Below are 13,173 nucleotides of genomic sequence, written 5' to 3' on the forward strand. Positions count from 1 at the left end.
AGCACATGAAAAGAGGCTCATCATATTTAGTTATTCAGTTCAGTTCAGTTCAATCGCTCAGTTGTGTCTGACTCTTTGCGACACCATGAATCACAGCATGCCAGGCCTCCCTGTCCATCAGCAACTCCCAGAGTTTACCCAAACTCATGTCCATCGAGTCAGTGATGCCATCCAGCTATCTCATCCTCTGTTGTCCCCTTCTCCTCCTGCCCCCAATCCCTCCCAGCATCAGGGTCTTTTCCAATGAGTCAACTCTTCACATGAGGTGGCCAAAGTATTGGAGTTTCAGCTTCAACATCAGTCCTTCCAATGAACACCCAGGACTGATCTCCTTTAGGATGGACTGGTTGGATCTCCTTGCAGTCCAAGGGACTCTCAAGAGTCTTCTCCAACACCACAGTGCAAAAGCATCAATTCTTTGGCGCTCAGATTTCTTCACAGTCCAACTCTCACATCCATACATGACCACTGGGAAAACCATAGCCTTGACCAGACGGACCTTTGTTGGCAAAGTAATGTCTCTGCTTTTCAATATGCTATCCAGGTTGGTCATAACTTTTCTTCCAAGAAGTAAGCGTCTTTTAATTTCATGGCTGCAATCACCATCTGCAGTCATTTTGGAGTCCCCCAAAATAAAAGTCTGACACTGTTTCCACTGTTTCCCCATCTATTTTCCATGAAGTGATGGGACCAGATGCCATGATCTTAGTTTTCTGAATGTTGAGCTTTAAGCCAACTTTTTCACTCTCCTCTTTCACTTTCATCAAGAGGCTTTTTAGTTCCTCTTCACTTTCTGCCATAAGGGTGGTATCATCTGTAATAATTAGGGAAATGCAAAAAAAAAAAAAAAAAAAGCACCACCCTACAATGTGATACCATTTTACACCTACTAGTATGGCTATAACAATAATTTTTTAGAAAAGGAAAATAACAATTATTGGAGAGGATTTGAAGAAACTGGAATACTTGCTAATGTGAATGGACAATGATGCAGCAACTGTGAAAAAAATTTTCTCAAAAAATTAAACGTAAAATTACCATTTGATCCAACAATTCCCCTCTTAGGTGTATACCTAAAAAAATTACAAGCAGGGACTCAAACAGATACTCCTATGCCAATACTCATGGTGGGATTATTCACGACAGCCAAAAAGTGGAAACAATCCAAGTGTCCATTAACAGATGAATGGATAAACAAAACAAGGCCTGTACTCACAGTGGAATATCATCAGCCATAAAATGAAATACTGATCCATGCTACAACATTATGCTAGGTGAAATAAACAGGACATGAAAGACAAATACTGTATGACTCCACTTAAATGAAATATCTATAATAGGCAATTCAGAGAGACAGAAAGTAGAAGAGAGGTTACCAGAGACTGGAGGAGGGGGAAATGGGGAGTTATTGCCTAACGGGTACAAAATGTCTGTTTGCAGTGATGAAAAAGTTTTGGAAATAGATAGCGGTAATGGTTGCACAACATCATGAGTGTCATTAATACTGCTGATTGGTACACTTTAAAATGGTTAAAATGACCAATTTTATGTTGTATATACTTTACCACAATAAAAAAAGTTAAAAAAAAATATTCTGAAAAGAGGTTCATCAGGTCTGATAGATAGCTAAAAGGTTCAAACACAAAAACAGGTTACAAGCCCCTGAACTATAGAACTTACAGAGTTGTTCTGGTATCATTAATTAGTCCACCATGGTTGCTTTTTGTTGTTATTGTTAGGAGACTGGCAATGGAGGTTAATCAAACAATGTATTTATTAAATATCATCCCTGGATGCTGTGGGGGACAACTAAGGTCTTTATGCCAAGTTTACAATCAAGAAGGTGATATAAGAGACTTTCCTGGTGGTCCAGTGGTTAAGAATCCGCCTGCCAATGCTGGGACTTAGGTTCGATCCCTGGTGGGGGAAGATTCCACATGACTCGGAGCAGCTGAATCCATGTACCCCAACTACAGAGCCCAAGAACCGTAGAGCCGGTGCTCCATACCAAGAGAAGCCACCGCAATGAGAAGCCCACGCACCACAACGAGAGAGTAGTCCCCAACTGGCCGCAACTAGAGAAAGTCCTTGTGCCCCAACAAATATCTGGCACAGCCATAAATAAAAAAATAAATAAAAATTTAAAAAGAAGGCGATAGAGGACAAACCACACACACACACACACACACACACACACACACACACACACACACACAAAAACCCACAAAAAACAACTGAAGAGAAATTATGCAATAAGCTAGGGGTTCTGATGACCGGAATCCAGAAGAGGAAAACAGAAGTAGGCACCAAAGGCAGCAAGCAGAGTTTTGGGGCTGCCAGCCTGGCTGCGGCTGAATGCACACACGCACCTGCATTGCACTTGGTGACTGACGGTGCTGATGTCGATGTCCACGTTCGCAGAGGAAGTGGTCTTCCTTCTGTGTTCCTGTTGAAAGTTTTCCTCATTGTACACGTCTCGCTTCACATCATATGTGAAAGAATTCTGCCTGTACCTTGAGGCAAAACTCTGGAAGCTCCTGTCTGGTTGCATTGTTCCTGGAAGAGTGGAAAGAAATTGAACAAGTGACATTTTTAAAAAAAATCTAGATCCTTGACACATTTTTATGCAGATAAAATTTCCATGTAATGGTAACATATCTACAAAACGTGGGAAAGAATCTATGGGCAATGCAGGAGACACAAGTTCCATCCCTGACTTGGGAAGATGCCCTTGAGGAGGAAATGGCAACCCACTCCAGTATTCTTGCCTGGAAAATCTCATGGACAGAGGAGCCTGGTGGGCTACAGTCCATGGGGTCACAAAGAGTCGGACATGACTGAGCGACTAAGCATACCTACATAAAGCATCACAGTTTTAGAAAACTTTCTCATTTAGTGTATAATTTTATACCTAAAACAACCCTATTAAAAAAGCCAGGTGTACCATGTATGGCAAAAATCACTACAATATTGTAAACTAATTAGCCTCCAATTAAAATAAATAAATTAAAAAAAAAGCCAGGTGTATTTTCTCATTTTCCAAATGGAGAAACCAAAGCTTGAAAGTTTAAACAGCTTTGGCTGTTGAATATTTAGAGTCAGGATTAGAACCCAAATGTCTGGCTAGAAAGCCTAGTTTTCTTCATATGTTGTTCTGTTGCAGGGAAAAGATTAAGAGGCAAAAGTATAACCACTAATTTTCACTGAAACTACTAAAGGTTAAGGGATCAACATGGGGTTTTCTAACTCCTTTTTTTTTAATCTAAAATAGCATCCATCATTATCCCTTTATCTTTTTCTTTTCTTCACAAAACTTAATAGTGCCTGACTCAGTATTTGTCTGTTCATTGTTTGTTTCCCACACTAAAATATAATTCCAAGAGGCAGGACTTTATTCCAGGGCCCCAAATACTGTGTGACATTTAGTAGGCCCTCAACAAATTTTTCTGAATGATGGTCGAGTATCTAGTTAGTGGTGTTATAAGGTAGCAGAAAAAGCATGGCACAGGATATCAGGATTCTGGAGTTCTAGCTCTGGTTTTGTTTTTTTTTTTTTTAACAACTAGCTCTATGATTGGGGGCAAGTTTCTTAGAAACTGAGTTTCAGTTTTCCGGTCCATAAAATGACATGGTTTGACCGTATGATCTCTAAGGGTCATGAAAAGTGAAAGACAGTGAAGGCACTCAGTCGTGTCCAACTCTCTGCGACCCCATGGGCTGTAGTCTACCAGGCTCCTCTGTCCACGGGATTTTCCAGGCAAGAGCACTGGAGTGGGTTGCCATTTCCTTCTCCAGGAGATCTTCCTGACCCAGGGATCAAACCCAGGTTTCCCTCATTGCAGGCAGATGCTTTACCATCTGAGCCACCAGGGAAGCCCCCTAAGGGCTTTAAAGTTAAATCAAACTTTAAAAATATGTACTATCATCTTGCTCTTTTAAAAAGAATGAGAAGAAAGAGTTAATGAGGATGAATATAGTTCCATCTCTTGGAGAAAGTGTAACTGTTCTTGATTGTCCGTGTTTTTGAATAATAAAAAGGGCACACAGCTAATATTCTTCCACATAAATGTAAAAAAGTAGATCTATATTAATCATCAACATCACATACAACATTCATAGAGCACTTAATATATACCAAGCATTGCACTAGATTTTTTCATGAGTTATTTCTTTTAATTCCCACAACAATCCTACTACTACTTTTGAAAGTGAAAGTGAAAGTTGCTCAGTCATGTCTGACTCTTTGCGACCCCATGGACTATAAAGTCCCTGGAATTCTCCAGGCCAGAATACTGGAGTGGGTAACCGTTTCCTTCTCCAGGGGCTCTTCCCAACCAAGGGATTGAACTCAGGTCTCCCGCATTGCGGATGGATTCTTTACTAGCTGAGCCACCAGGGAAGCCCAAGAATACAGGTGATTAAACTGAGGTTTTGGAAATGTTAGGTAACTCAGCCATAGTTTTATATAATGTATTTTTACTCTCAAAACATAGGGGAGCAGGAATGTACTGTATAACACTATGAACCAATGATCACAAATCCAATAAAGGAGTGAGAGTATAGTTAGGGAACACAGAAGAGGATGGAAGAGCTGCTTTACAATGTATTACTTAAGAGAATTAGCACTTTGTGTCTTCCAGAAAAAAATAGAACTATACACTAAAACATAGGTAACATTTTTCCCTTTCTTTACCCCACCCATAGGAATACTGATCCATCCTTCCTTACTTTTCCTACGTAATCTTACAATAAACTTCCATGACTAGAATCTATCTGTTCCTGGCAACTAAAAGAGCCTAATTACCTGCTTATTATATTGAAATTATAAAAATTGCCATCCTGGGACTTCCCTAGTGGTCCAGTGATAAAGAATCCATCTGCCAGCACTATTTCAATAGCTAGGACATGGAAGCAACCTAGATGCCCATCGATGGATAAGTGGATAAAGAAGTTGTGGTACATATACACAATGGAATATTACTCAGCTATAAAAAGGAACACATTCAAGTCAGTTCTAATGAGGTGGATGAACCTGGAGCCTATTATACAGAGTGAATTAAGTCAGAAAGAGAAAGACAAATACTATATATATTAATGCAAATACATGGAATCTATAAAGATGGTGCCATGATACTATTTGCAGGGCAGCAATGGAGACACAGACATAAAGAACAAACTTCTGGACACAGTCGGGGAAGGAGAGGGTGGGATAATTTGAGAGAGTAGCACTGAAATGTGTACGTTACCATATGTAAAACAGCCAGCCAGCGGGAATTTGCTGTGTAACACACGGAACCCAAAGCTGGTGCTCTGTGACAACCTAGAGGGGTGGATGGGGAGGGAGGTTCAAGAGGGAGGGAATGTATGTCTACCTGTGGCTGATTCATGTTGATGTGTGGCAGAGACCATCACGATACGGTGGAGTAATTATCCTCCAGTTAAAATAAAATTAAAAAAGAATCCACTTGCTAACGCAGGGGACATGGGTTCCATCCCTGGTCCGGGAAGATTCCACATGCCGTGGGGCAGCTGGGCCTGTGCACCACAACTATCGAGCCTGCATGCCCTAGACCCTGTGCTCTGCAAAAAGAGAAGCGACCACAACGAGAAGCCCGCGCACCACCACTAGAGAGCAGCCCTTGCTCGCCTCAACATGGGTGGCAACTCAGTGCAGCCAATAAATAAATAAAAATAAAATGTAAAAAAAATTGCCATCCTGGGTTAGATGGAGAGTCTAGAATTCGGCACTTTGTTTCTGAAATGCCACGAAGCAGGCAACGTGTGGACAAGCATAATGGAAACAGTGGGCCAGGCGAAGGTGGCTGCAGCAATCATTGTCATGGGGGATATGGGGCTCAGGATGGCCAGATCTGATCTTTCCCCAGGGAAGCCATAATTCCAGATTTTGATGTGAAATCTTCTGACTTTGAATTGTTGTCAATCACCATACATAGTTTTAAAAACACAGTATGCATCTAACAAAACATCTCTGCAGGCCAGATTCAGTCTGACCCAGGAGCATGTGACCTCTGATCCAGAGACTTGTTGTTAAAAAAAACAAAATACTCTCATCTCCTCCCATCACAAATTATAACTTATCCCTCAAGAATTTCTCTCTCTCTCAAAGCTAAAGCATTTATGTTTTCTGTTGTCACACCCTTGGGAGGTACTATATCTCATCAATTGACTTATGGAAAAAAGCATTTCTCCCTATTGTCTTCAACCTACATCATTTATATTTCAAAAGGTAGCCATGTTCTACTAGACTAGGATTTGGTAAGTTTGCCTGCTATAATTTTCACAATCTTATAAATTTCTACCATATGCAATCTTGGCCTTCATTTATTTCTGACTGAAGAATGCTTTTCCACCTGTGGTCAATTAATTTATGGTTGTTGCTGTTTAGTCCCAAGTCAAGTCTGACTCTTTTGTGACCCTGTGAACTATAGCCCACTGGAATTTTTTTACAGTCCATGGAATTTTTCCAGGCAAGAATACTGGAGTGGGTTGCTATTTCCTTCTCCAGGGGATCTTCCCAATCCAGGGATCAAACCTGCGTCTCTGCACTGGCAGGTGGATTCTTTACCACTGAGCCACCAGGGAAGCCCTGGTTAATTAATTTAGTGTTCCACAAACATTTGCTGAATGCTAGGTGCTCAAAGGATACAAAAGGACAAAGATTCTACCATTTAGCAGAATAAAAATACCAAAATATGGTGCTATCAGAGGTTAGAGGTGCGAAAGGCAGAAATTAACATTTATTGCTGGCCTGCCATAGCCAGTTTCTTCACAAACATCGTCTCAAAAGATAGGTATTATTTTCCTGATAATAATTATCCTCATTTTACTGGTGACTTTAGTGAGCTCCTCAGTCATACAACCATTAAACAGCAGAGCCAGAATCTGAACCTGGTCTTTCTGATTCTAAAATGGATGCCACATCTAATGCCACATGATGTCCTATAGAATGAGATTAATAACCCCAGCTAGGTGAAGGCCTCTCTGGGGAGATATGGCTAAACTGCTCTGGCTAAACTGGAGGCAGGTAGGAGAATAAGGTATTTCAGGAAGAGAACAGGATAAAATTACAGATATAATTTAAGGCAACTCATTCAACAGGTCTAAGTAAAGTCAGTGTCAAACCCAAAAGGTTGAGGCCTATTTCTGGAGAATGCTGAATACTGGGTTGAACCTGGACTTTTCGGCGAGCTAAAATGTTCAAGAAGCAGTAGTAACATGCACAGACGTGCTTTGGGAAGAATCATGTCAGGGGTAGAGTCTAGAGCTGTGCTGACCAGTACAGTAATCACTGCTACCTGTGAAAACTTAAAATTTAACTTAATTAACATAAAATGAGGGAATTCCTTGGCAGTCCAGTGGTTAGGACTCAGCTGTTTCACTGCTGTAGCCCCAGATTCAATTCCTGGTCAGGAAAACGCGTGGCAATGCCTCATGCTCTGTGGCATGGCCAGTACATAAAATGAAAACTTCAGTTCCTTAGTCACAATCGCTACATTTCAAGGGCTCAATAGCCATGTGCGGTAGGGACTAGCAACCAGGCAGGGCAGGTGTTAAACACTTCTATCCTCATAGAAAGTTCTACTGGATAGCACTGGAGACAGGAGAGACTGAGGCAAAAAGACCAGTCAGAGCCCTTTACTATTATGGTAGTCTGACAGAGAGACAGTCAAGTCACAACTCAGGGACCACAGTCTGAGTGGTTAGGAGAGGCGGGTGGAAAGCTGTCTTCAAAGGGCTTATCATATAACTGGCTAACGGCAGCAAAGGAAAATATTTTTCAGTTATTGTTTTGTTTCCAGTAGTCATCTCCGGAATTTCCTCAGTTCCATTAGTCTTTCTTGACTTCACAGAAAACTCACTGGCTTGTTTTCTGCATTAACACGACCCTTCCCTTTAAGGTATGATGGTCAGAAGCTACTACTGACAAGTGGCAGATGCACTTTAATGTGGAGAAGATGATGCATTTCAGAAGAAGGTCATCCAAATCACACTGATGGGATAACAACCTTTCAGCTGAGACACAACACAGGAGGCACTGTCTCTTACTGATTCCTAAAATTCCCTGATGCTTCCTGCTATCAGACAAAACATTCAGGTGGGTGGGCCATGATCTGAACAACTTAAGGTTTCATTTTCATATTCTACAAATGTGACATAATTTGGGGCATCTCGATTCACTACTAATTAATAGAAATTAATCTCTATAGGCCATACTTGGTCTTACAAACAACAGCATCATCTGGGAACTTGTTGGAAATGCTAATTCTCAGACCCCACCTAACAAGACACAATTAATCAGAAACTCTGAGGATGGACCAGCAGTCTGTTTTAAGAAGCCCTCCAGATGATTCTGGTACACAGTGAAGTATGAAGACCACTGTAAATGTAGCTAATTATCTTTATTCAGTCAGACAATCAGGATTAAATTTGGGGCACTGTTAATATAGGCACTTTTGACCTAGCTCCTTCATCCCCATACTACCCCTATCCATCCAGCCATCCACTGATTCTTTTACATAAGGTGCTAAAAGTATTTTAAAAGCCAAGAGTAAAATATTTAAATACAACCCAATTCAACCCAATTTTCTATTACTCCAATTGATGTGAAATCCTGAAACTTAGTTTCAAGATTATCATTTCATATGGTCAACTTTCACATGTTCTCCATAATTGTGGGAAAGTAAAATTCACTTTCAGAATTTCAAAATAAATATCTGTAATTCCATCAGAAACAACAGGCCTTTGCCCATTCTAACTACGCTTTTATGGTGGAATGTATGTGGAAAAAGAAAGGCACAAGCAAAGGGCATTGCTTTCAGTACCTTTCCGTCACTTGGTCTAGTGTCTGGGGATGAATGATCAGAGGACGGCCCTCAAGGAGCTGACCATCCGGCACACTGCCTTTAATGCTACCTGGTGAGAGTATTACCAATGGGCTGGTTGGAGAGAAACTCATTGTTGGGGTGGGGATGTTGGGGAAGGGGTTGCTGCGATCCATCAACAGAACTTGAAAGGAAGAGAAAGGGGCTAAGAGAGGTGGGAGTGGAGGCTCAGTTAGAAGGAACAAGAAGAACAGCAGTGAGGTCTAAAAAGCAGAAGGGGCGCAACTGGGCAGTCAAGCCTCGGGAGGAGGAGGATGGCGGCGGGGTGCGTTGATCAGGGGGAGACTCGGGCAGCAGACCAGTTCTGGGGCTTATGACTTCAGACCAACGAGTGTGGAAGGAGTCAGCCTGCCAAACGCACGCGCCGTCTTTCCTCATGGACTTTCAAAAGCAGCGACCGCACAGAGAGAGAGAAGCTCCCAGGGACGACCGTCATTCATTCATTCCGCAAACACTGACTGAGTGCCCTCGACGAGCCTGACCCTGCGTTGACAGCGGCCCAGGGACTTCCGAGTGTAACGCGGGGGCTGGGCGGAGTGGTCCCCGCACCTAACGCCGGAGCCCGGGCCCCGCCGCGGCCACCACCTGCAGCCCCGGCCCCGGGCCCCGGGCGGCTCCCCGGGTCCCTCGGCTCACCTGGTTCCCGGGCTGCGGCGGGAGGGCGGGCGCTGGAGCCGGAGGCAGCTTTGGCCGGGCGGGCGGCGCTGTGGACGCGGACGCCGGCGGTTCCCGAGCCGTTGCGGCCGAACCCGCGGGCCTTCTTGATGCCAGGCCTCGCGCGCCGCACTTGGCCTAAGTGATTCACTCTAAGTCTCCCGACGACTCTTGGGGACAGAAGACGCAGGAGGAAACTGGAGGCTAAGACGGTCGCCGAGATCTCCAACCCCGACTGGAGGATGCTCTCCTGCCCAGCTCCTTCCCAGGACCCCTTAACCTCCGACCGAAGCTCACTCCCTGTCACTGTCTCCCTGCGCCTTGCATTCCCTCTTTGACCAGTTGCAGTTTTCCACTTGCTTGATTGCTGTAGTAATGTCTAATATATTATTCACTTTACCTATGGCTTTAAAATATATACTTACGTCTTTATTTAGCCGCATCAGGATTTAGATGCGGCAGGTGGACCTTCCATCTTCCTAGCTGCAAGTGGGATCTAGTTCCCCCACCAGGGATCAACCCAGGCGCTCTACTTCAGGAGCATGGAGTCTGAGCCACTGGACCAACCGGAAGTCCCTACCTATACCTTTTTGTAATCTGTCTCATCCCCAGAAGGGCAGGAATTTTTATGTCTTTCTTATTTGCTGTATCATTGGTGCCAAAGCAATGTGGTAGATCTAGTAAGTGCTTGATAAATTTGTGTTGAAGAATTGAATGATTGCACCACTATTCACTGTAGGCTCTGTGTAGGCAGCCACTATCTGCCTTTTAACCAATTTTCCATTAGAAGTGCCTGGTACCTAGTAGGCATTCAATATAAATTTGCTGAGTGAGTGAGTGTATCGCTCCTCTTTACCCTTTTGGTCACTCTCATGTCATCATCCTAATTTGTTGGATAAATACATGAATTTCTTAGAATTCCAGCTTACAAGTTTTCTCCCTTTTATCCATGCGCTCACCTTGATCCCCCACTCTTACCTCTCATATCTTTACAGCTGCATTTTTGCTCTTGCTTCCTCCTTCTACCTCCAATACTTCTTAGAAAGCTCACTATCTGCAGTTTGGCTTGGAACATTTTTAAGCAACATGTCTTCTAAGGCAAGAGAATCTAGGCTGTCACACTGAATCCAAAGAAAGCTTTCCGCAAATCACCCATGACCCTTGTTTTGGGTTTTATTTTTCCTTGAGAACTGATGATCCTGCACTGCCTCCTAAGTTGAGATCACGTTCTTGTTCATAATTTGCTCAACAAATATTTATGGAGTAACTTCTATGTTCGAGGCCCTGAGCTAGATGCTGGGACAAGATAGGCAAAATTTGAGCACTTCAAGGGATGCATAACACAAAAGAGAATAGTCATGGATAGTGATGGGAAGTGTCCTGGCTTAACCCAGTTATTTCTAAAAGAAATGACCAAGAATAAGATAGGGTCCAATTCTGCTTATTGTAACAAGTTTCAGGGTAGGAATAGGTTAATAGTGAGGTGAAGGTATGGGGTTATAATACCTTGCCCATTCACATTTATTATCTTGTTCAGCTTTCAGGTGGGAATGTAGGGCAGCAATTCTTTTTTGCATAAACTGGAACTAAGGTCTAAGAAAGGTCAATTGACTTGCCCAACAGGACACTGCCAGAAAACCACTGTCTGCACTGTTCTTACTCTGAGAGGCATGATTACAATTCTTAAAACCCTCTTTGCTGGAAGTTCTTCAAGGTAGGAATCGGTTTCAAGCCTTCAGGGTAAAGGTTTTAAAAATGTTTCTCCAAGGGAGATACCAAGGACTTTTCTGAACTTGGCGCACATTGTAAAAATGCACAGTCTTGGCGTCCCTCTGGGACCCATCTAACCAAACTCGTTGTGCAATTTTAAGCGCCCAAGGTGCTTCTTCTGCACTTAAAAGTTTGAGAACTACTAGAAGTGTTTGGGTGAAAAAACCTCAACCTTAATTCAGGGCTAATATTTACCTTTGGGACAGGTTTCGTCAGCATTCCGAAGAGTAAGCGTATGTCCTTGAGCAGACGGGACTGCAACGGCTTTCTGGCCGGAATCTTTCTCTTTTTTTATGCAAGTACTTCTTGGAAATTGGGGGTTTTCCGCCGAGCAGGTGCTCAGCTGCTAGTGACTACCCACCGTTCAAAGGTCTTCTGGCTCTTTTCCCAGACACCCGATTGATTTGTCACTGTCTCTTTCCAACAGGGAGCCAAGCACTTGCCCCGCCGACCACGGTGGGGCGCGCGCGGCCTGTGTCGTCTGTTTCTCCCCTCCTTCCCGGGTCCGCCTTCGCGCGCTAAAGGAGAGCAATCCCTAGGAGTTCCTGCCTCTAGGGGCCAGCTGTTGCTCTCTTCTCGCGAGAATTACTTCTCTTGCGCTCTCCCTTCATCAACCCCCCCTCCCGCGGGCAGGTTCCATATTGGGTAAAATCTCGGCTCGAGGAGAGGTCCTGGAGCTGATCTCGCGAGAGCACGGCGGGAGGCTCCTGTTCGCTGGCTCTGGGAAAGGCGACCACTGGAAGCTCCGCGGGCGCTGCAGCTGGAGCTGTGACCCCGCCGCGCAGCCGGGAGTCGGCCCGGTGTGGAGAGAGTGCAGGGAGAGCTGGGCGGGGCGCCAGCCCAGGGCCCCGGAGCGTGCCCCGGCCCTTCGCAGGGCTTCTCCCGCCGTCGGTGAGGCGCGTCCAGCCGCTGCGGCTGACAGGGGCAGCGCGCGCGCGCGCGCGGGAGTCGTCAGGGTCGCCGCAGCCGCACCTGCGCGGGCGGCCAGCGCAGGGTTCCCCGCCCGGCCGGGCGGGCTACGAGGTCAGGGGAAGCGGGTGCGGGTGCAGGCGGGGCCCCGCAAGGGCCACCTCCTCGCCCCGCGGCCACCGCTGGAAGATGTCTCAGGAGAGGCCCACGTTCTACCGGCAGGAGCTGAACAAGACCATCTGGGAGGTGCCCGAACGTTACCAGAACCTGTCCCCGGTGGGCTCCGGCGCCTATGGCTCCGTGTGGTGAGTGTCACCGGGCCGGGGGCCTCGCTGGGCTGGGTGGCTCCGTATGCCCCAGAGTCAGGCCTGCCCCCACGGCTCAGCAATGCACCCAGCGGCAGGAATTTTCCTTGGGGGGAGGGCATCCCAGCCCTCTTCGCCCCCTGTCCTGCACTCCCTGTCCCCCTTGCACCCCCGCCCTGCACGCCCACGTAGATGGTCAGCTGTGTGTAGGACGCAGGTCCGCGGTGGGCGGTGGGTCATGGTGTTGGAGCCGGGCCCTGACTCGCACCCTGCGCGTTCCCTTGGCGGGGGTGGGGGGGGGTGGGTGCTGCTGCGGGGGCAGGAACACGGGTCCCTCTTCGGAGGTCTCCCTGCTGGCACCGAGCAGAAGGACTCTCTCGAGATGTGCCTGCCCTCGGAGCAGACAAACCCGGGGAGCTGCTCGGAGAAGCAGAAGGGCAAAGCTCGACTGCGGTCATCTGAACAAAACTGAAGACGAAGGGCGTTGAGTCCGGGCTTTTTTGCAAACCTCTGTCGAAATTGCATTTTGAGAAGGATTCTTTTTGAATTCGCACTTGAATTAGCAGCTATCCAGGGAGCTTAAAATACCGACTTTATCTCGGTGAGCCCTGTGCCAGCTTGAGTAGTGTGTT

General features: G+C 45.5%; 2 protein-coding genes across 5 annotated transcripts in view; one reads left to right on the forward strand and one right to left on the reverse strand.

Annotated features, from left to right (window-relative positions):
- Window positions 1–11,869, reverse strand: part of SLC26A8 (solute carrier family 26 member 8) — an 83,027-nt gene extending 71,158 nt beyond the window's left edge. Inside the window, exons 1-2 of one of the 2 annotated variants that reach the window (XM_043907289.1) lie at window positions 11,523–11,869; window positions 2,370–2,556 (exon numbers count right to left, since the gene is read on the reverse strand). In XM_043907289.1, the coding sequence (XP_043763224.1) occupies window positions 2,370–2,551 (182 nt within the window). In that variant the 5' untranslated portion in view covers window positions 2,552–2,556; window positions 11,523–11,869. Of the gene's footprint in view, window positions 1–2,369; window positions 2,557–9,982 lie in introns of both variants that reach the window. The other variant, XM_043907290.1, reaches the window with a different exon arrangement.
- A 159-nt stretch (window positions 11,870–12,028) lies between these two features.
- MAPK14 (mitogen-activated protein kinase 14) overlaps window positions 12,029–13,173 on the forward strand; it is a 75,026-nt gene continuing 73,881 nt past the window's right edge. The window contains exon 1 of one of the 3 annotated variants that reach the window (XM_043907294.1): window positions 12,029–12,541. In XM_043907294.1, coding sequence (XP_043763229.1) covers window positions 12,426–12,541 — 116 coding nt within the window. In that variant the 5' untranslated portion in view covers window positions 12,029–12,425. The remainder of the gene's footprint in view (window positions 12,542–13,173) is intronic. The other 2 variants (XM_043907295.1, XM_043907293.1) reach the window with 2 other exon arrangements.

This window comes from Cervus elaphus, chromosome 7 (genome assembly GCF_910594005.1).
Source record: "Cervus elaphus chromosome 7, mCerEla1.1, whole genome shotgun sequence".
Taxonomy (NCBI): domain Eukaryota; kingdom Metazoa; phylum Chordata; class Mammalia; order Artiodactyla; family Cervidae; genus Cervus; species Cervus elaphus.